The 23505-nt window shown below is 36.7% G+C and overlaps 1 protein-coding gene across 2 annotated transcripts in view; it reads right to left on the bottom strand.

Moving 5' to 3' along the window:
• The window catches only part of shtn3 (shootin 3), a 28928-nt gene extending 7219 nt beyond the window's left edge, over positions 1–21709 (bottom strand). Inside the window, exons 1-14 of one of the 2 annotated variants that reach the window (XM_048176987.1) lie at positions 21592–21709; positions 21404–21462; positions 20079–20139; positions 11483–11577; positions 8821–8983; positions 8601–8698; positions 8287–8368; positions 6141–6235; positions 5788–5934; positions 1655–1808; positions 1406–1565; positions 1240–1310; positions 1041–1144; positions 201–224 (exon numbers count right to left, since the gene is read on the bottom strand). In XM_048176987.1, the coding sequence (XP_048032944.1) occupies positions 201–224; positions 1041–1144; positions 1240–1310; positions 1406–1565; positions 1655–1808; positions 5788–5934; positions 6141–6235; positions 8287–8368; positions 8601–8698; positions 8821–8983; positions 11483–11577; positions 20079–20139; positions 21404–21462; positions 21592–21622 (1344 nt within the window). In that variant the 5' untranslated portion in view covers positions 21623–21709. The remainder of the gene's footprint in view (positions 1–200; positions 225–1040; positions 1145–1239; positions 1311–1405; positions 1566–1654; positions 1809–5787; positions 5935–6140; positions 6236–8286; positions 8369–8600; positions 8699–8820; positions 8984–11482; positions 11578–20078; positions 20140–21403; positions 21463–21591) is intronic. The other variant, XM_048176989.1, reaches the window with a different exon arrangement.
• Between the last annotated feature and the right edge of the window lie 1796 nt (positions 21710–23505).

Here is a 23505-nt window from a genome sequence, read left to right as displayed (position 1 = left end):
CTCAGGGAGGATGATCAAATGCTATGAACCATTTCTGCAGGATCTTTGTATTGACAAATGGTATTGAGTTGTAAAACACAGGGTTTGCTTTGATTGTAATGGAGCAGTCTGAACTGTTTGACACTGGTGCATGTGGAACAGTGATCTGGTGTGATGATTGTTGTTAAACACTGTAAACAATATGTGTGATTTGAACATACCTTTGTGCCAAATCTCTGCAGATGATGGTACCGGGTAGAGAAACACAACAGACAATACATCAGTACACACAATATATTCATAACCAATATAAGACACTGTGTAGCACCATTTACAACTGAATGAATAAATTCAGATTTAGTTTCTGATTTGAGTTGCAATTAAGATGTACCGTTGTTATTTGAATTTATTAAATTTATTCAATTGGAATGAATAAAAAGGATGAAAAACAAGAACAATAATACATTGATAAAATATTTGATCAAAAGGGCATTTATAATGTTGCAAAATATTTCTATTTCAAATAAATGCTGTTCTTTTTATCAAAGAATCCTGAAAAAAGAAAAATATCATGGATTCCACAAAAATATTAAGCAGCACAACTGTTTTCAACATTGATAATAATGAGCAGCAATAATTTCTTGAGCAGCAAATCAGCATATTCGAATGATTTCTGAAGGATCATGTGACACTGAAGACTGGAGTAATGATGCTGAAAATTCAGGAATACATTATAATATATTAAAATATTAACGTCTTAACTTATATAATATATTAAAATATTAACGTCTTAACTTAACGTCTTAAATAGAGCAAAATAGAATATGAAGCAGGTCTACCAAATGGAAACTTTAAACATAAATTTATTTGTTTTTGCCAATTTTGTTGGTTTGGGTGAATGAAATTGCTCTGCTATGTGACTGTGTTGAATTTATTTAAATTGCAATAGAATATATTCCTTTGCCTGTCATTACAATTCAACATCCTGTGGGGCTCATAAAGCGATCCAATTAAATTTCGAATTTTGTCCAACCTTAGTCCCTCTGGGTTTAAAAACTCACCTTAGTGTCCTGACTCTTCACAGGCCTGAGGACCACTCCGTGTTTAATTCTCTCCATCATTTCATTGACGGCTTTCACTTTGACATCATCCACAGCTTCAGTTGCTGCATTGAGAGGGATTGTGTTTGTCAGGGTACCAATAATAGGGCGACGGAATAAAAATACACCGTTCTGACTATAGGGAAAATGGGACAATCACCTGGGGCTTGCTCTAGTTTGGGGGTTGCTTTACCTCCCTTGGAAGATTTCCTCATAATCGCAATGAGAGAGCTGTCGTAAACAAAGAGATGTAATTAGATGTTCACGGTTGTTCTTAATGATGGTATATGACAGTTTGGCTTCAGTGCAGTAAAGTGGGGCGTTACCTGAGGGGGTTGCAGCGAGAGGGAGGAGGTGGGGGAGGTGGAGGAGGAGGGGGTGGGGGAGGTGGAGGTGGTTGAGGAGGAGGGGCCGGGGGAGGAGCGGTCCCAGGGGAAGGGCCTGATGCTGAATCACAGCTCCTACTCGCCTCCTGCAGCTCTTTAACTGTGACAAATGACAAAAGGATGATGGGATGTTATGCTTCTGCCTGTATGCTGTTATAGTAAATGGCCTTCAAATGGCCTTAATTTTACCTTTCTTTTCCAAAATAGTGTTTTTCTTCTCTTCCTCCTGCAGTCGTCCCTCTGTCTCTTTCTTTTCTTCATCTAATATCTCTAGTTGCCTTTGCAGTTGAACTAGCTGCTTACGCAAAGCACATTCTTCCAGTTCAGCCTCTAGAGCCTTTACCTGCAAACAAATGGGACATATGGTACGTTCAAGTCATGTTGAAAAGATTGTATTTATAAGTTGAATGCACAGATGTTATTTAAGTCTCTGAGTTGGGGGTGTGTCAGTGATAAAACATGTCGGATGCAGCAATGGATGCAGCATCTGTGTTAATGGTAAATTTACTAAAATCAATGAAATACATTTTTTTTTATTTACAATAAAATCAAGTTGTATGTGCAGAACAACATAGTATTGTATAATTACCATAGAATATACACTATATAGTTTTGGGACGCCTGCCTTTACGTGCACATGAACTTTAATGTCATCCCATTCTTAATCCGTAGGGTTTAATATGGAGTTGGCCCACCCTTTGCAGCTATAACAGCCTCAACTCTTCTGGGAAGGCTTTCCACAAGGTTTAGGAGTGCGTTTATGGGAATTTTTGACCATTCTTCTAGAAGTGCATTTGTGAGGTCAGGCAGTGATGTTGGCGAGAAGGCCTGGCTCACAGTCTCCGCTCTAATTCATCCCAAAGGTGTTCTATCGGGTTGAGGTCAGAACAGTCAAGTTCCTCCACACCAAACTCGCTCATCCATGTCTGTATGGACCTTGCTTTGTGCACTGGTGCGCAGTCATGTTGGAACAGGAAGGGGACTTCCCCAAACTGTTCCGACAAAGTTGGGAGCATGAAATTGTCCAAAATGTCTTGGTATGCTGAAGCATTAAGAGTTCCTTTCACTGGAACTAAGGGTTAAAGCCCAACCCCTGAAAAACACCCCCACACCATAATCCCCCCTCCACCAAACTTTACACTTGGCACAATGCAGTCAGGCAAGTACCGTTCTCCTGGCAACCGCCAAACCCAGACTCGTCCATTGGATTGCCAGACAGAGAAGCGTGATTGGTCACTCCAGATAACACATCTCCACTGCTCTAGAGTCCAGTGGCGGTGTGCTTCACACCACTGCATCAGACGCTTTGCATTGCACTAGGTGATGTAAGGCTTGGATGCAGCTGCTCGACCATGGAAACCCATTCCATGAAGCTCTCTACGCACTGTTCTTGAGCTAATCTGTTAGTTAATGACAAGTAACTAACCCTAAACCAAACCCTAACTCTAACCGTAACTCTACAGTAAGTACACGTAGTTAATTAATATTACTCAGTACTTATTTGAGTAATTAAAATGTAACTACGTGACCTTAAAATAAAGTATAACCCATTTTTTTGTTAGTTGAGTTGCTCCGACCCAAGTTATTTTAATGCAGCTAATGTCATAATTACGACTTCCCAACTCGTAAATATGAAATTCCCAGGAGGACTTGAATGCTCCAATATTCAAAATTGAGTTAAATGCCCATAAATGGTGTTATTTAAATTATTTGTTCATATAGAATAATTCTTTTAGATTTAATTGGTACAATAAACTAAAATGGAACCCAAACCGGTGCAAAAAAAATGTCCTTGACTTTGGTACAGAATTAGTTCATATTTACAGGCTGACTTGTAAACAAGGTTTTGCTAACATAGCCTATTGATTACGTGACGTCTGAAGTTAGGATCCATGCTCTTTGGATTTGAATTGTGGGTCAGACTGTATATTGACTGATGACACAACAGTGCTACTGATTTACAAACTCTAAATCCTATTTGCTAGTATTAGTGATGCTGTAACTGCACTTTTGTCACTGCCTGTATGAACAGAATATTACCAACAGTACATCTGATTCTTTGCTCATCCAGTCGGTAGCTATCATGTGTAAAAAATATCTTCTTTATTCGCTGCCACTTCTTATATGACAAAAATCTGCTGAATGAATCCCCAAATTATCTGTCAAGCCTCCGGATGTCTCCTCTGGTGCTCTGAGATTTTTATTGGTTTAATATGGTTGTGGTTGTGTTGACAGCCATCCACTCACATACATTTGTCATTTAATGTGGTTTGAAAACTATGTTACTGCTGATGATGCAAATGTACTGTAGAACAGAATAGCCACAAGAGAGCCAGATGAAAACAACGTATTATCCACAAGGCATTGTGGGGGAACTGAAGAATGAATGAATGCCCTCTATGATCTTGCATACTCTAGTCTACTGGGAATGTACAGCATCATACCCGACACCTGAATCAGCTGTTTGAAATGCCAACTTCACTGCATGCCTGGATATGTGCTGCTGATGTTACAATACTACTGAAATAGTCAATACTATTTTGTCTAATTAAATGGGAAATAAAACACTAAAAACTATAATAAATCATTATAATTCAACAAGTGAATTAAGGCATCTCAACATTATAATGTGATTGAGATTTTCTAAAGATTACATTTACTGAGGGTTATTAATTTATTAGAACACTTTTTAAAGGGGTCATGAATTGAGAAATCAACTTTTCCTTGAGCTTTTGATATATAAGACGTCATCGTATTATAAGAATATCCTGTAAGTTTCAGAACTGAAAATTCCTTGTTAGTCCAATAAAAGCTTTTATTGACACCAGACCCAGCGAACAACTGATCCTGGAATGTGTCTATCTATAGGTGAAACGCTGCCTCTGCAAAAGAAATCAACGCCTACTTCATCATTGCAACGTTTGCCCCGCCCACTGGCATGTTAGTGAGATGAAGGAGAGAAGAGCGATACAGGACTAAAAATAACATTTCCTTTCAAAGGATCCTAATGATAGGAATATGGTTATTTATTTTCAACAATGTGAATGTCTCAGTTGTACTTTATTTATTTGTATTCAGTACATTTCACTCTGGATTCTTTGGTAAATTAATCACATTTCAGCACAGGCTTTGCAAACATACTTTTACAATATGTACTTGACAGTAATGCAACAACATGTCAGTAACTGTGTTAATTCTAATACCTGATCTGATATTAATGATTCATGTACAGTCAGATATTATTTGTCTATGTGTCAGTAAATCAAACCAGTGACTAAATGCTCAACTTCACCTTGTTTCTCTTAGTAGGATGAAAATAATCTGTTATTTAAACTGTGATTAAATTATATATAGAAAGCGATCAAAGAACGCTCCCTTTACCATCGCTGGAGCTGTTAATCCAACAGCGAGAGTTTATCAGTGACTTGCACCAAAACTCCCACATCGAGTTTGCCTTAGTTATGATGAAAGCATTCATTAGTGGGCAGAAATTGAGTTGCAATGATGAGATCACTGCTTTCATGCGCTCAACAACATGTCTGTGATTGGCTACAATGTTCATCACTGCAACCTTTCATGCCAAAATCTAAATACAATGCCATAGATCTAAATATAATCAACACTTTTCATGATTAGTAAACCTTGAGAGCTGTAATAGTAAAAATGTGCTAAACGTTTTCGAGAGAATAATACTTAGCTATTTCATATGCAAAGATGTTAGCCAATCACAGCAGTGGGCGTTTACACTGAAGTCTCACAGCAGACACGCCCCTTAAAACAGAGCGTTCAAATCAGACGGCTAAAATAAGGGTAGGAAAAAGCCTTTTATTTCTAAATTATGACCATTTTTGATGTAAAAAGCATACTAACATTATAAATGCACCCCAGGAAACATTATAAAACAATAAAACAACACAGTTCACGACCACTTTAATGATTAACTTCAAGTAAGTTAGATAAATGCACAGCACTATTTCATCCCATTTAGTGCCTGCTTAAACTGGATTGTGTGTGGCTAGTGATTAAGAACACAGTCAAAACCGTTTACAAAGTTCTAAATTAGAGGATTAATATTTATGAAAGGATTTATGTCTATGAAAAGCCCTAACAGACTGGTTTAAAAAACTGAAAAGGTTTAAGATTTAATTCCATTGTCTAATCCTGTCATACAATCCATGATTAACCATTGTGTTCATGGCAATATGGGTACAATTTCACTTTTTTTTCCTGAAATGAGCTAATTAAACTGAAGACATATACACCAGTTTTGCATATTTAAAAATCAGATTCAAATGTGTTTAATAGACTCTGGGGTTTCCTACCTTGTCTTGGTGCTGTATTCTCTCTTCTTCTAATGTTTTAGTCACATTGGCCACATCTTCTAAAGCTTTAAGCAGTTGAATGCTGGGATCTGCCTGTTGCAGCAGAATCATGCTCTGTCTGTTTGCTTCTTTTTGCTTCACCATCATCTACAGGAGAAAATGAACACGAGGAAATGACAATTTCAGATGGAGGCAACCATGGATAATTCAAACTCTACAGTCAATGAATACATTTATCTTGTCTTTTGGTTGGATTTTGAGGTCACCAGGTCACAGTTTGTCACACCAGGGACAGAAGTTGGCCTGTCACCCGTGTACTGATGAAGTGAATTCAGATGTGTTTTGTCTCTTACCTCATGTGCATAGGTCTCTGCTTTCTGCCTGAGGCTCTGCTCCAGGTCCAGCTGCTCCTTCATGTTTTCATACTCCTGAGTGGCCATCATAGACACTAAAGAGATGATAATAAAGCAATAGGCTTGGCAAAAAATCCCTGTTTCGGCTATAAAGCAAATAAATATCATAGTAGACACAGTATTACAGGCATAGATTATTCGATGGACAGTACGGATGGGAATCGCAAGAAAATTATTCTTTTAGTTACTGGTTGACTGGTTCTAACTATATGCTTAACAAATACAGTAAATAAAAAGTATTGCTTTATGACAATATACACTAATGTTCAAATGTTTGAAGTCAGTAAGATTGATCAAATAATTATCAAAAGGTACATAAAGATTTGTACTTCAAATATATGCTGCTTTTTGAACTTTCTATTCATCAAAGAATCCTGAAAAAATGTATCCCAGTTTCCACAAAAACATATTAAGCTATAATATTAATATTTTCAACATTGATAATAAAAGAAATGTTTCTTGAGCACCAATTTAAACTGGAGCTGCTGTTCAGCTTTGTCATCACAGGAATAAATTACATTTTAAAATACATTAAAAGAGTTATTTTACATAATAATAACCCTAAATATAAATTGAGATTTATACATCATCTGAAAGCTGAATAAATAATCTTTCCATTGATGTACGGTTTGTTAGGATATGACAAAATACAACTATTTGAAAATCGGGAATCTGAGGGTGCAAAAAAAAAATATCTAAATATTGAGAAAATTTCCTTTAAAGTTGTCTTTAGCAATGTATATCCACTCACAAAAATACATTTTTGATATATTTACAGTAGGAAATTTACAAAATATCTTCATGGAACATGATCTTTACTTAATATCCTAATGATTTTTGCCATAAAATAAAAATAAATAATTTTGAGCCATACAATGTATTGTTGGCAATTGCTACAAATATACCCGTGCGACTGGTTTTGTGGTCCAAGGTCACATATGTTTTTACTGTATTTTGTACTGTATATTAGAGCTGCATGATTAATGTCTACGGAAGCGATCAAAATAGAGCAAATCCTTTTAAAAAATTAACTTTGCGGTTCGAATTATGATTTTATCAACTACATCGTTATGCCAGCATACATAAAAATGTATGTCACTGAATCACTGATTCGAGAGATTCGTTTAAAACGCTGATTCATCCAGTAATGAAACAAGTGAAGTATTTATAAGTGAGTCATTGAATCATTCATTCAAACCAATTTTTTTTTTAATTCATTCATTCATTCAAATTAATTAAACATTTTAAATGGACTGCAGCAATTAACATTTTATCACAACCTCAAGTAAATGACATGTTATTTTGTTCCCAGTCTTTTCAGAATCGTGAACTCTCAATTTATCCAGAATCGTGCAGCTCTACTGTATATAAATGGCCTCTTTGGTGAGCATTATAGACTTCTTTAAAAACATACCGACCCCAAGCTTTTGATCAGTAGAAACTTTTTTTGAGGTTTTTAAGCATTTTAGGCATTTTTATTCAAAAGAACCAGATCATAATAGTAATTTACTTGTGAAAACATATTTTGGTAGTATTGTCTCTTTACTGTCATGGCATATAAGACAAGGAACTGGTTCAAAATAAGAACCGATTCTCCGTTCCCAGCCCTAATGAACAGTGGCACATTAATACATTATTCGACCGATATTCAATCACGTGTGCATATATCAGCAATTTTACAATGTAGCTCCTTCCATCAGATTTCATAGGCAAAACTTTGTTTGAAAATAAACAAACATTTTAAACCCGCTGCATAAGTCAGTGTCACAGATGACCTGAGCACTGCTGTTTCCAATATTCCAGTCAGCTTAACAACACAAATGAGCAAAGAGGGAGCTGGGAGGACGTCAAAGCAAAGTGCATCACCCCCAGCTGGAACACAGAGACTTCCTGTGGTGAATCTTTTACAGATAATTTGATCAAGGACTTTGACGGGCGGCCGGTAGTGAGTGGGCTGGTGGGGAACATTAATCTTCTTGGAAGGCACATGCACAGATGCACTGCAGGCCATCTGAGATGATGATGTCATGCTCATGCATTTGAATACAAGTGAGGAAATGAAGAAGCTCATAACGTCCACACTCACCTCTGTTGAACCTCTTAATGGTCTTGCTTTGCTGCTCAATGGTTTTATAAAATTCCTTCATCTCAGCCTGCTCCTTTTCAGTCTGTAAATTAGCATAAGGCTCATATTTAAAAATCTATCAGCAAAGAAACTCAATTAGACATTGTTACTCTGATATCCTTTTAGGATCAGCAATACCGCAGGTCGCTAAGGCTTCATTTCAAGATCATTTATTATTAATGAACAGGTTAAAATACTGGAAGACACTTTGCAGACCGAGCCCCCATCCAAGCCTAACTGAGCTCGGTCTTCAAAAGAGCTGCTTTGCTACTCACAAGTGCTGTCAGCTCCTCTATCCGCCTCTGCTGCTCTTGAAGCTGACAAGCCAACTGCTTCTTCTCCTCCAGCAAAGAACTCACAGTTTCTTGGAGATCTGTGGAAAAATGAGAATTTGGAACGGACATACTATTGACAGATTCCTTTGCGAAGGAAATTGTGCACAAGCTTATTTTTTATTTGTACAACTGCACCCCATTTTAATACACTGGTCTTTACCTTTGACCTGCTGCTTATACTGAGAAAAGGGGTCAGAGCTGGGATCTTGTTGTTCGGTCTCCTCTTCTAGGGAAATGCAGTCAGAAATACTGGGGAGCAGCTCATCCAGACACGGCCGTGATGACAGGCTCAAATACTTCAGCTTCCTGTTCTCACAGTTCAACTAAAAGTGATCAAAACAAAATTATTTAAGACCAGGGCTTGACATTAACACCGGCCAACCAACCTGCCAAATGCGGGTGGATTTCAGCAGCGGCGTGTAACACAGTCACTCCTACTAGTGACTTTGGTGGGGTGAATTTTATATTTAACATATGAAGAGTTTGGTTCCAAAACGCAATAACTCCATTTTGATTAATTTGAGTAAAAATGTGTTTTCTTTACCAAGAAAGTGGCAAGATGAAAACCCCTATTTTCTGTTTCAAACTTTCACATAGCATCTTTTGGATATAAAAAACATTAAAAATTCAAATCTACATTTTGATTTTAAAAAGTTTATTATAAAAACGTATTATTTTTTCCCAAAATGCAATAAATCCATGACACTTTTTTTTTTCAAAATGCAATTAATAAAAGTTATTTTTCACATTGAAAATACACAACAAAGTAAGTTGATTCACATATATGACAGAGTCTAAACTCTGCCAATATTTATCTTATATTCAGGCATTTTACTAAAAATACATTCAGCCGTCGCTCCCAAAATGGTCATTTTATTAATGTTATGAATTATTTGTCATTACCGATTAAAGAGTATCTGGCGCCACCGCACGGTTAAATAAACACATTTGCTGAGTACATTGGTATTAGAAACGGCTTTTAAAAAGCCTTCAATGTTTACAGTGGGTGGAATGGTGCGCTGTGATTGGTTGAGAGCTGATATAACGCGTTCTGCAGAAAAAAGAGACTGGCATTTGTCGGGTTTTGGAAAGAAAGGGAGGAAACATGACAGAATAACATGACAGTTATCGCATTTTGCGCAAAATTAATAAATGACTTTTCAATACCGACCAGATACAATACTGATTTTGGCGGAAACTCAATTTTTTGAAAATGGAGTTTATCGCGTTTTGGAACCAAACTCTTCATATACATTTTTCAATCTTTTAAAAAGGCGTCTGAAATAATAAACTAAGTGCAATGTGGTGTTGTCATAAATATCGATTTTTTTCGATACATACACGTTTCCGATACTCATTTTCCTCTGAATAGATACACAATACCAGTGAGTCGACACACAAACCCGCCTCCCCTCACAAACTCATTTAATTTGTTCCAGATGAATATTGTTGGTGTTACAAGGCTTGAATTTCAGCGTGGGATTGTGCGTATTGCACATAATATTACTCATTCCCGCAGATTTTGTTCTCACGCCCAAAGTGCGCACACATAAAGCCGCCTCTCAGTACTAAATTGAGTTCTTTGTCGCTGCTTATTGCACTTAAACAGTCAAATACACACAAAATAATGTCAAAATGCTGATCTTGGTGAGTATTCATGTAAACACAGTCAGTTGTTTTAAGTGAACGTAAACAATTGAGGAAAAAAAGGCATGTGTAACAGTATAATGGATCTGTGCATCAGCTCTTAAAGTGACAGCAGCCTAATATACCTGCTGCCAAATTATGAGATAATATTAAAATATCTATATGTCAGTTTTCTCCATGGTATCGATGTCAAAATTGTGGCCAGTGAAAATGCTGAGTGGCTAGTGACTTTGAAAAACCACTAGCCACAGTGAAAAAGTTAATGTCAAGCCCTGTTTAAGACCATAAATTATAATAAAAGTTTGAACTTTTTGCTATAGCTCTCCTTGGCACATTCTACAAAAGTGGTCTAAATGATTCAGTCATGAATCAGACTGAAACGATTCACAAGTTCAAAGCCACGACCAATACATTCTTCAAAATTTCTCCTTTTATGTTCATCAATTAGAATCATTTTAAAATCAATAAAGGCCACGACATACTTCAAGCGAAATAGAAAAAACGAACTGGTGTGATGTCATTTTGAACAAAATCAGGTCAAAACAAAGTTTGTTTGGAGTTCGTTTCAGGAGTTTGAAACAGCTTGCCAAAGTGAACTTTTCAGAAAAGTTAGCTCCTGCTGGTAAACAACTTCGAATTTCCATTGGTCCGTGGCGATACATAAAAGGTGCGGTGGAAATCTTCTCCAGTTCATTTCTTCTGTTCAGTCCATCAGAGTCAGACATGAGTAAAAACTAGAGAGCTGAAGTTGTATTTCTAATTGAAAGAGACACTGTTTTTTTTTTTCATGTTTAATACTGTAAAGCTGCTTGCTTTAAGGCAGTCTATTGTATAAAGTGCTGAATAAATGTGACGGGACTTGAATGGAGTGCCGAATTAAAGAGCTTATGCAAACATATCCACATCGCTATGATCAGATGCTTTCTGAACTACTGTTTTCACACCTCTGCCATTTTTGTTGTGTTTATTTTGCTATTGAGAGGAAATCGTGCCTATAAACATATTCATTTAAACGCAGCTCTCTGTTTGCAAACAGTATAGCGCTGAAAAGGTATTTTGAACTTCTTTCCTCTTTTTACCCCTAAGGGAACAACGTAAAAGAACTTTGCCATGAATATCTCTGGGCTTTTAAGGTTTTCTGATGAAACACAGGAATAGTATTGTTGGATAAACACCTTGGTGGCCAGAGCCTCTGCATTTTCCCGGCAAGATTTCTCAATCTCAAGCTGGGTCTGTAGTACGTTCACCTCCTCGATCACCATTTGGGAAACTGTGCAAAGAAAGGAAATGCATTTATGAGTAAATGAAACCACAGCAGGTCATATTTCCAATCCAATCCATCATGCAGGAACTGTGTTTCTGTGCTCTATTGAAATAAATACAGTCCTGTGCGACAGAGACACACATTTTAGATATAAGCATCAGCTAGGAAGATATAAGCCTGTTCTCATGGTTTATAGTATAGTTATGTTTTCAACTATTATTTATTTATTTATTTACACAATCTTCTACACAAAGGGGTCAGTCAAATCCAGATGCACAGAAATGATTCACAAATGCTACTTTTTAGTATATAACTTATATTTTAAATGAGGAAACAGGTTCATCAGACCAGAGATGGGGCATATTTGAATATAGACATAGCTTGATTCATTAACAGCATATAAAACAAGTATTATAAAAATAGCTACTGTATAAAGTATGTTTTCATTTAGATGTGGTTTTATTATCAGTGAAACATTAGCAGAGTTTAATGAGATAGACAGTTATCAGTTACACACTCACAATGGGGACCATTTCCTAACACTTTGGATACCATTGAAGGACTGTTGCTACAAAGCGCTGGGACTGTAACTCTATACACTACACTGGCCTCTCAAATAGAGGATTGAATGTCATAGCAAATGTCAGAGAAGCTCACATCAATGTCTAAACAAGTCTTTTGTATTTAGCGGCATTGCACTATTTCTAAAATACATATAAGTGGCACCTGAAAACCCTAAACTTTCAGCAGTTCTTTTAAATGGTAAATGCATGGTCTTTTTAAATCAAATTTAACATAGAATATGCGTACAGTCAAAGAAAATGGTAAATACATCATTTGTGCCAGTGTGTTTCACAGGAAATGATCAAGAGAGGGAGTTTATTATACATTATTCTATGAAAGGCTGTTGAATTATGCAGGAATGATTCATTTCTCCACATGCAGTCACAGCAAAGTGCATCACCAGCCTGCCCTGGAGCCCTTTCTCGGAATAAATACTCCTCCTCATTTTCTTTTTATGTGGTAACATACTGTACATTGTGAGAATGGAAAGCAGGACGTTATCAGTGCATGGCCTCACTTTGACGCCTTATTTAGGGAGTGATCCATTAAACCGATTCTGATATCACCTCATATCAGTACATTATGGGAAAAAAGCAAACATGCAAAATTGATGTGTAAAACACAGCTCAGACTGTTGAAACAACTCTCAGGGTAGCATTTTCAGAAAAAAAAACAATCCTTTGATGTAATCTGTTTTTATTTAATAAACATTTACTATTAAAATGTGGTTTTATACTATCTAAATTCACAACATATTGGATAATCCAAATTCAGCAGGATTCAACACTTATTTCTTCATTCCTGTTAAATATGCAGCAGTGCGGCAGTGAGCAGCTCTGCAGAGCCAGTGAGAGAATAACCTGACAGGGACGTGTGAAGTTCACAGCTTTCAAAAACTATCAGAGCTCTTGCTTGAACCTGAAATCAAAATAGATTTCAGTATAGCCATAAGAGAAATGCATATCAAAAAGCATACAAAATTCTTTCCATTAGTTTTTTAGCTTACTGATCCATCACAGCCATTGACCCAACACATAATGGCTATTGTCTACAAGCATACTGTACATCAAGTAATCACAAACAGTTTCTGCTGTGTTTTTAAAATATTTTCCAATGTGAACAAAGCAGAAGCTGTTTGAAATTTCATGTCAACTAACCCAAATACTGTATAAATCACCAGATCTGCCATTTCTAAGTTACAATACAAGCAAAATAACCTGAATCTGGGCAGTGTTGGGGAAAGTTACTTTTAAAAGTGATGCATTACAATATTGTGTTACTCCTGAAAAAAAGTAACTAATTGTGTTACTTTTTTTGAAAAGTAATGTGTTATGTCCCTTTTGCATTATTATTTTCTCACCTGGGCTGGGCTTGTTTGTTTATTTTCTTACAAAAAAGTTCTATTTTTGGCAAATGTAAAGGCTCTTTCACACTAAAAGTGAAATGAATAAGCCTCAGAGTGAAGAAAATAGAATTCACACCTGTACAGTAGAGGGCGCAGCTCAAACAAACCTTTCAGCAGTGCTGTCATTCTGGATCACAGAATAGAACGAAGGAAAAGAAAGTTTAACACTCTTACTTCAGCAATAAAGAAAAAAATTAAACACAAATGTGATGCTTAACTAAAGTCATTTTTGCTTATTGGTGTGGTTGAATTGGTTCATCGAAGGTCAGCAGCAAAGACATTTTTTGTTTTTTGCTAGCTTCAGCCCAACGCAGTTTTGATTTTCACGTCAAGCGCCACTTTGTTTAAATAGCAAATGCATTTGCGCCCATCTGTTCACCCGCGGGTGTGATGGTCTGAAAACAAGGTGTGTTCAGGAGCATTGTTGGCGTGTTGCTATTTTGAGGCAACTGAAAACAACTGCGCCATTGACCAACAAAAACCTGCTCTAAAGTCAATGGCGCAGTATTTTATTTTTTATTTTTTTTGTTATTTAAAGGGTGCATTAGTAATATGTGCCTATAGGCGGGTGCACAACACGCTTGTTACACACACACACACACGGATGTGCAGCAGCGCACAAACATGCCAAATATTAAAAATAAAAGGATTACAATGTATAAGATTATTATTGTGTGCATAAAGATCAAAATGCTTTGGTGGAATCCGGCTTTTCCCGTAGATGGTCTGCTCACATGCTTTAACCTCACGCACGAGCAGGTCCGTTTCCTCGCTAGAGAAGCGTTCAGTTTTTCCACTTGCAAATTCCGCCATGTAAATAGCGAATCCGCCATGGCACGAGCACAGCTGGCTTTTAAAGGGAATGGGAGATGACATTCTGATTGGTTTATTGCACGTTACTCCCAAAACACACCCATGACTCATTAAGAGACTAGGGACACCCTTTTAGACCATGCACCGGGCATTTGTCCCGTCGTTAAACTAGCAGAAGTGGATTCGGACACGCCTTAAGTGCACTTGCGTCGTGCGCTTTAAACCATGTGCTTAGATCATTAAAATAGGCCCAATGTCTAGAATTACAATAACCATCATGTTCACACAGCAGCGCAAACAACGTCTCTGCACTTATGCTGCCTTCAGTTGATAATTACCACTTCCGAAGTCGTGATTACGAGCTCTGTTTCGAAATGGCAGGGCATTCATGTCAATTTTTACCTAGGAAATTCAAAGAGCACGTGAAGGCAGCATAACTCCCATTTTCTCTCAAAATTAGGTTAGGAGAGCTGTCAGTCAATAAATAAGAAAACAAAGTAACACGTTACTTAAAAAGTAATGTGTTACTTTAACAGTTACTTGAATAAAGTAATCTGATTACTTCACTTAGTAATGCGTTACCCCCAACACTGCATCTGGGTCATTCACTAATTCTGCATCCGAGGGTGTGCAAGTTTCCATGAAAATAAACCAGGAAAATAAAAGGGATGTGGCTCCCTCTTGCCCTTGCAGATCAGTCCAAACTCATCTGCTCAACTCATTTGGCTTCTAATGATTGTCCGAAAGAGCACTGCTTCTGTGCGCAGATTCTAGGTCAGCAAATCCACCACACGCTTAATGCTGCATGAGCAAAATATGGCTCTGTGGAGTCAGTCGAACAGAGACGAAAGCTTAAAGTAATGCAGTAGCATCCTTTGCAGACAGGAAACAGCTGCTTCAAACAAACATTTGTCTACCACTTTAAGAAAATGTTAGGCTGGCATTAGTCTAAAGAGCTTCCATTCCAATTTTGATCACAGCGATTAAGCTCTTTTAATAAATCGTAACAGTTCAGGGTTAATCACCCAGCAATTTTGATTTCAACTCCAGGACTAATTGTGCCTGTGCTTGCAACCTATAATCTACTCCAAACGCTGGGCGGATGTGTAGACTGCATTAAAATGCAGCATTCATTTTTATGTAAATATAGGCCTACAGAATTCACACAAACTGTAAGATCTGTAAAGCGTAAAGGTAAATAAGCTGAGTAATGGGGCTGATAGCTTAACACACGGGCCTGTGTCTTAATTTGCATAAGTGCAGAGGGTATTCTTAATGAAGCTCGGTCAGGCGTCCCAAAGAGGAGGTGGGAGACAGCTGCTTTGCCAGACACAGATCCAGTACCTCCCAGATACTCAACAGCAGTTCCCCTGCAGCAGCCAATCATTAAACAGAACACAGACCAATCACATGCACCCTGCACAAGACTATTGTCCTGTATGTCAGCAAGTAGGGCAAACTACTGTGACATTTGCTGTGTCATGTTTGTGCCATTTACTAAGGTTATAAAACACATGCACTGCCATTTTATTAAAAAAATCGCAACTCACAAGGTTATTGTAGCCTATCATGCATTTTTGTATACATTACATTCATATTGAATATATTTCCACTAAATCGTATTCAAGGTGACGTGCATTTCAGAAATGATATGAGAGTGCATGAGGGGTATGGCATGAACTACAATGGAAGGTTGAAAGGCGGGTGCCTATTCATTTTCTACTGATAAATAATTCATAATTGGTGATTTTTAATAATTTAGTGTTATAACAAAACAGTGATGAGAGCTGAATTCATCTGATCTACATTGCTTCCCTAGGGAATGTCTGACAATTACAGGACTACAATAAAAAAGCAGGAAACATATCCTAAAAGCAGAAGCCAAACTAGTCTAAAATAAAACTGGATTCATCACAATATTCCGTTATGCACAATAACTAATACTCACAATATTCTAATGATTGACCAAATAGGCTTCCAGGTCAAATGATAAAATGACATGCACAATTTATCACTGAATAAAGTTCATATATATATATATATATATATATATATATATATATATATATATATATATATATATATATATATATATATATATATATATATATGTACATACATAAACATTCCACTGGGAAATATCCCATGCATAAAATTACTTAAAATTACTTTTAACTGTAGTAATTGTACAAAAGTCTGTTCATACTGTATGTTTTTTTCACACTTTAAAAAAATGCTGGGTTAAATGTTTGCCCAACATGTTGGGCAGTTTTATTTAACCCAACTATTGTTTAAAACTGACTATATGTCTGGCATAAATGAACCCAAAATAGGTTGGAAATTAAAAATCAGACACATAATTACTAGAGTCAACAATAATAATCAAAAGGTGAACATTTATTAATAAGCAATTTAATACATGTTTAGTTTAATTATTATTCATTAAAATTAATAATAAATGTTAATTTACAACATATTTTGGGTTCATTTTAAGCAAGCAATACAGTCATTTGTAAACAATAGTTGGGTTAAATAAAACTACTCAGCAGGTTGGGCAAACATTTAACCCAATCGCTGGGTTAAAACAACCTAATCACTGGGTTTGTCCATTTTCAACCCAACTTGGATTGTTTTTAACCCAGCACATTTTAGAGTGTACTATTTTCTACATACATAAGGCACTTCAAGTTGAATCTGTGATTAAAATACTCCAGAGTGCTGCACATATTCACTATATAAACACTATATATGAAGTACAAAAGTTCAACATTGGGCCTTTTTATGTAAAAGCAAGTGAAACCCTGTTAAACGAAACTCTAATTTTAATCTCACAGAGAAGAATTAACATTTTCTCACCTGAGAACAATTTCCGGATTCTGTTCTTGGCAGCCGTTAGAGTGTTGTCAGAGTGCTAACAAATTAGTAACTGAGGCTGGGTTTCCTTACATGTCACTAAATGGAATGGAAGCAGGTAAGGTCACCTTAACTCTAATGCATCTCTACGGTTGGCTCCCGGTAGCCATGGAGACTGGAGTACCTGCTAACACCTACGAATAATAGACCATTCAGAAGAGCCCCCGGGTGATGTCATGGTGATATGGGTGAGGGTAAAGGGATAGGAAATGAGATAAGACAACACCAAGAGCCATCTTAGTGGGATGAGCCAAGTGAGATCATCTTCACCTCTTCCTCTTTGCAAAAAGGTGATGTATGGAGTTCAGTGAGGTCAGGATCACCAACATACTCACAAACTTTATAGTAAACTTCTTGAGCTTTTACTTTTTACAGTACGATGTGTACAGTGTATATCAAGTAGAGCTGCACAATTCTGGTTAAATTGAGAATCATGATTTTTTGGTAACACTTTAGAATGGGAACACATATTCACCATTAACTATGATTTTTGTCTCAATAAACTCTTAATTTACTGCTCATTAATAGTTAGTAAGGTACAGTAGTTGTTGTAGTTGTCAAGTTTAGGTATTGGATAGATTAAGGGATGTAGAATATGGTCATGCAGAATAAGGCATTAATATGTGCTTTATAAGCACTAATAAGTAGATAACATGCAAGCTAATAAGCAACTTGTTAAAAGTGAGAATTGTTCCCCATACTAAAGATCACGATTCTCCCATAATTCTGAACAGACATCTAAATAAAATAACACGTGATTTACTAGAGGTTCTGACAAAATGTTAATTGCCTATTTGTCTATTTAAAATGTTGAATTAATCTGAATGAATTATTTTAAAAACGATTTGGATGAATGATTCAATGACTCACTTATTTCATTTCTGGAGGAATCAGCATTTTTAAACAAATCTCTTGAATGAATGATTCAATGACATACATTTTTAAGTCACTTGTCGCCACCTACTGGTGTAGCGATCTTTATTTGAAGTACCACATGTTCCTGGATCAAAATCTTTGTTGATCCTGAAACAACATTCCAATCAATCAATCAATCAGATTTGAGGGGCAAGCTTGCAACCAGGGTTAGGTGCTTCTACACCAATGTTATTCACCTCTCTTCCCCCTCTGATTTTAGGGATAAGTTATGGGTAGGATTAGGTTTAGGGGCAGGAATAGGGTTAAGACTAAATTTTCAGACAAAACATGTTGATTCAGGAACATGATTTACTTGGCAAAATCACGGTGACCTGCCCCGCACATGACATGCAGGTAAAAAATAGTAGGCTAATTCATTCGCACAATTTACTCATTCGTTCTCTATTTGCTAAATCATGCACACAATTTAGCAAATCGTGGGAACGGAATAGTAAATCGTGAACAATTTATTTTTTTCCCTGCATGTCGTACGGGACTCCTTATGATCGCTTCTGTAGACGTCAGTGTTTATACCTGAACTATAAACTTTTATCCTAGTACTTCTGTGATAATATGAATATTTGTAGCACAGAAATAATGAAACTGTGTTGAAAAGACTTTGTGAAGCTGTTTCATACCTACATAACTCTCTCTGGATCAGCGACAGCGCAAACTCAGATTTGAATGTTCCAGTGTTATTATCGTTCTTTCAATGATTAATCGTGCAGCTCTAATACCAAGGAGGTATTTAAAGAGGACCTATTATGCCCCTTTTACAAGATGTAATATAAGTCTCTGGTGTCCCCAGAATGTGTCTGTGAAGTTTCAGATCAAAATACCCCACAGATAATTTATTATAGCTTGTCAAATTTGCCCTTATTTGGGTGTGAGCAAAAACACGCCGTTTTTGTGTGTGTCCCTTTAAATGCAAATGAGCTGCTGCTCCCGGCCCCCTTTCCAGAAGAGGGCGGAGCTTTAACAGCTCACGCTTCGGTTGCTCAACTACAACAAAGCTGGAGAATCACACGCAGCCAAAATGAGGATTGTCAGTAACGGTGTTCAGCCTTACATTGTTCAAACCGGAGTCGGACACTGATGGATTTCTGAATGGTTAGTGGATAAATTTAGTTGCTGTGGAATTGATTCAACTAGCATGTGCCGTCATGTAATCTTTTGTGCAAATCCAGCAATTCTTGTTTTTGTTTTTATATATGGAATACTGCAGTATTTATTATAAATGATTTACAGTGCACATCATTATTTTTTTTAATTAATGTGCTCTCATTATCTTTAATGTAAATAACGTCCCCTCCCTCTTGCAGCGACATCTTTTCTCTTCTCTGATGACGTGTTTACTGGTGCAAGGGTGGGGCAAACTGTCACTCACATGATATCACAGCTACAGCAAACCACAACCATCCAATCAAATCCCCATTACATTTTTTCTTGTTTGAGAAGCTGTTTCACTTGGATGTACATCACAATATGGAAGAAAAGCTTTTCTCAACTTCCGTTTCATGTAACCTCAAGACTTTTAGACCATCTTTGTAGTAAAAGAGCCAGCAAGGGTTACGTGGGGTTAAATTAATAATTGTATAATTGTATTAATTTAAAAGAAATGATTTGTGGTCCAGACTGAGCTGGGATCTGGACCACAGGAAGCCAATCTGTGACTACACAGAAAATCAGAAAATTAATTTGACCACTATGGCTTTTTGACCACTATTGCTTTACCACTATGACATCCAAGTGATTATGGGCTGCACCTATAAACAGAACCTTCTCCACAATACACATTACAATACTGATCTTCAGATTTTGAATGATAAACATGCTTTACAAATACACAAAAAAAGCAGAAGATGACTTTCACATCAGTCAGGTTTCTTGATCTTACCTCGTTTAATGTGCTTGAGTTGCCTTTCAGCCTCATCTCTCTCTGCAGTGAGTCTCAGGCACTGAAAAACAGAAAATATGTTGACATATTGACAAAATTTATATAGAAGTTATAACAAATTAAACAATTTGAGGGCATGGAGGTTTCTAAAACATTATATATGCACTACTGTTCAAATGTTTGGGGTCAGTAAGATAAATATATAACATAATAATATTGTAAATTCAAATAATTAATACTTCTATTTAGCAAAGATGCATTAAATTGATCAAAAGTGACATTAAATACATTTAAATGTACATTATTTTAAATAAATGCTGTTCTTTTGAACTTTCTATTCATCCTTAAAAAAAATATATCATGGTTTCTACAAAAATATTAAGCAGCACAACTGTTTCAGTTGTTCAACATTGATTATACAAAGAAATGATTTCTTCCAGGATTTTAGAATGATTTCTGGAGGATTTTTAAGAATTCCCACCAACTCCTAACTTTTGAACTGTAGTGCATATTCACACAAATGTACTGAAAATCACATAGCATTACATTTAACACAATAATGTTTCAGAAACCTGCAAATAAACATCAGTGTAGTGGTTCTCTGACAGGTTGCTCTGCCATTTGAGTTACTGTAGATACGAGGGTAAGTGTGTCCCTGCTAATTTATTATGGATATCAATCTGTCATTAAGGATGTGTTGTGCCACACAACTAATACATCTGTTTTAGGTCCTACACTATAAATATTAAATGCTACTTTTGAGATTTGTCAGATATAGCAACAGTGATGCAATGCTCTTTATAACTAAACCACATATTTCTCCTTCACATTGCAAACACAATACAATAGTGTTGCTTTGCCACACAAATTGTGATTCTCTGATACCTGAAACCTTAATGTCACTATAAACCATCAATTGGTTTGTAAATTTAAAGAAATGCAGTTTATTTTGGACATATTAATATGAATGAAACCACATCAGAAATGCAAATGAATGAAACAACAATAGGAGGAATGAAGAGGTGTTATCTGCAACCACAAATGATGCCTGTCAAAGTAAACTAATGAATATTTTTTCATTTTAGGTCATCATCTGTATGATCTACACTCTTAAATGAAGTACAAAAGATGCGCAGACACTGTCACATGAAAAGGGTGTCAACCCTCGAATGGATTAAAAAGCCGGTTAACTCACACACCCATTTCCGTTTGCACACTACTCTGAGAATAATGCATGTTCATGAACAGATAGTATTATAGCTAATAATTAGATGCGAAGGCATTAAAGATTTAGCCTATTCTTTTATGCATGCATCTTCTCTCACCTCCGCGCTCTCCTCCCGAGCCTCTCCCTCTCCATCTCCACCGGCCTCCATCTCACTCACTGCATAAATCAACACAGTTACTCATACAACAATACACTAAACAATCATCTCATATGCTGATTTCCTCAGTAAAATCGTTGCCATTTAAAAGCAGTGGACTCGAATGTTATATGTAAAATGTTCAGTACCACAGCCGGTAGACAGCGGCGGCGCATCCATCTCCCCTCCTCACAGCAGACTCAGCCCGTCAGTGGACCACTAGTGTGTCTACTACGGCGAAGGCTCGACTCATGAATATTAAGACCGCTTAAGTTACGTTCGCCCAATCGACCTATTTGATTTGTTGAAAGGCGGCCGAATATTACTACTGAATATTAATTTGGGTGACGTGACAAGACGCTTGCTGCAAATCTCCTCCTCGAGAGGGAGCCAAACTCCGCTTAAAAATGCGAATTTGAATGGAAGTCAACGAAGTATGCTAACCATCACCAATAATAAGTATTCCTGTTATACAGTGACTTTTACTGTCTCAGTGGTTTATTTACACATATATTTAATAAATGGCTTAAATTGTATATTTAGGTCTTCTTTATCACTTAAACAGAGATAATAGACATTATAAATATTATTTTGTTTTTTACACACCTTTTTGTTTTATGTATGCATTCAATCTTATCGTCCTCAGTACAAAGCAATCAATGTGCACATGAAATATAAACCATGAAATGAGAAAAACCGCAAAATATTTTTAAATTAAGATATAGACTAGGCTAAACTGCCTCTAATCATACATATAAATCATGTGAAAATATAGTTTTGTTTTGTTTTGTTTTGTTTTTTACAGTTTTCCTCAACTGCCGTGTCCCTGAAGTCATCTTCCACCCCGTTAGTATGTTAGTATGTCATTGAGACCATTTTCAAGATGTGACATCATTTCTTTTTCCTGCTGGAATTCAACTGTACAAACTGAGGTTAGCTTCAACTCTCACTCCTAATTTTTTTTTTTTAGTTTTTGAAATGTTATCCTGGTTGTCCCACCCTTAAAGTTCCACCCTGTTAGGCTATATTATGGAGAATGTTTGTCCTATCAAAAAAATGTAAAAACAAATCTGACATAGTTACAAAATTTCTGTTTATCTGTAGAAGGTTAGCTAGCTAAATGTTGATCACTCTATGGCTAACTTAGCTCAGTATTTTCCACCCTGTTAGGTTTATAGACCAAACAGGGTGGAATGTGAAACTAACAGGGTGGAAATTCTAATAGAATAAATAGTATTTAGTGTATAGCAAATTCTGTATGTATATATTATATATAAAATACAATATATACAATATACAGTATAATATACAGTTTGGAACCCTTAAGCTCCCAGGTCATTGGTAGAGAACTCGAGCTTGGAGGTAAAAAAAAAAAAAAAAAACACCCACTATGGTGAACGGGGAAATATTAAAATAAAAAATGGATTTGAAACAATATTATATAGATGCAGTTCCACACATTGGACACCATGCAGGACAATGATGGAAAGCTCATCCACTGTTAGAACCTGTTCCATTCCACCCTGTTATGCTCCTTTCCACCCTGTTATACTCCATTCCACCCTGTTATGCTCCTTTCCACCCTGTTATACTCCATTCCACCCTGTTATGCTCCTTTCCACCCTGTTATGCTCCTTTCCACTCTGTTATACTCCATTCCACCCTGTTATGCTCCTTTCCACCCTGTTATGCTCCTTTCCACCCTATGTTCCTTTCCACTCTGTTATACTCCATTCCACCCTGTTATGCTCCTTTCCACCCTGTTATGCTCATTTCCACTCTGTTATACTCCATTCCACCCTGTTATGCTCCTTTCCACCCTGTTATACTCCATTCCACCCTGTTATACTCCATTCCACCCTGTTATGCTCCTTTCCACCCTGTTATACTCCATTCCACCCTGTTATACTCCATTCCACCCTGTTATACTCCATTCCACCCTGTTATGCTCCTTTCCACCCTGTTATACTCCATTCCACCCTGTTATGCTCCTTTCCACCCTGTTAGACAAGTCATTTTAAATAATAATTTGACAGCAGCGTTAAATGTTTGGCATACTTTTG

This window comes from Megalobrama amblycephala, linkage group LG23, assembly GCF_018812025.1.
Source record: "Megalobrama amblycephala isolate DHTTF-2021 linkage group LG23, ASM1881202v1, whole genome shotgun sequence".
NCBI lineage: Eukaryota > Metazoa > Chordata > Actinopteri > Cypriniformes > Xenocyprididae > Megalobrama > Megalobrama amblycephala.
This window is presented reverse-complemented; position numbering and strand designations above follow the sequence as displayed.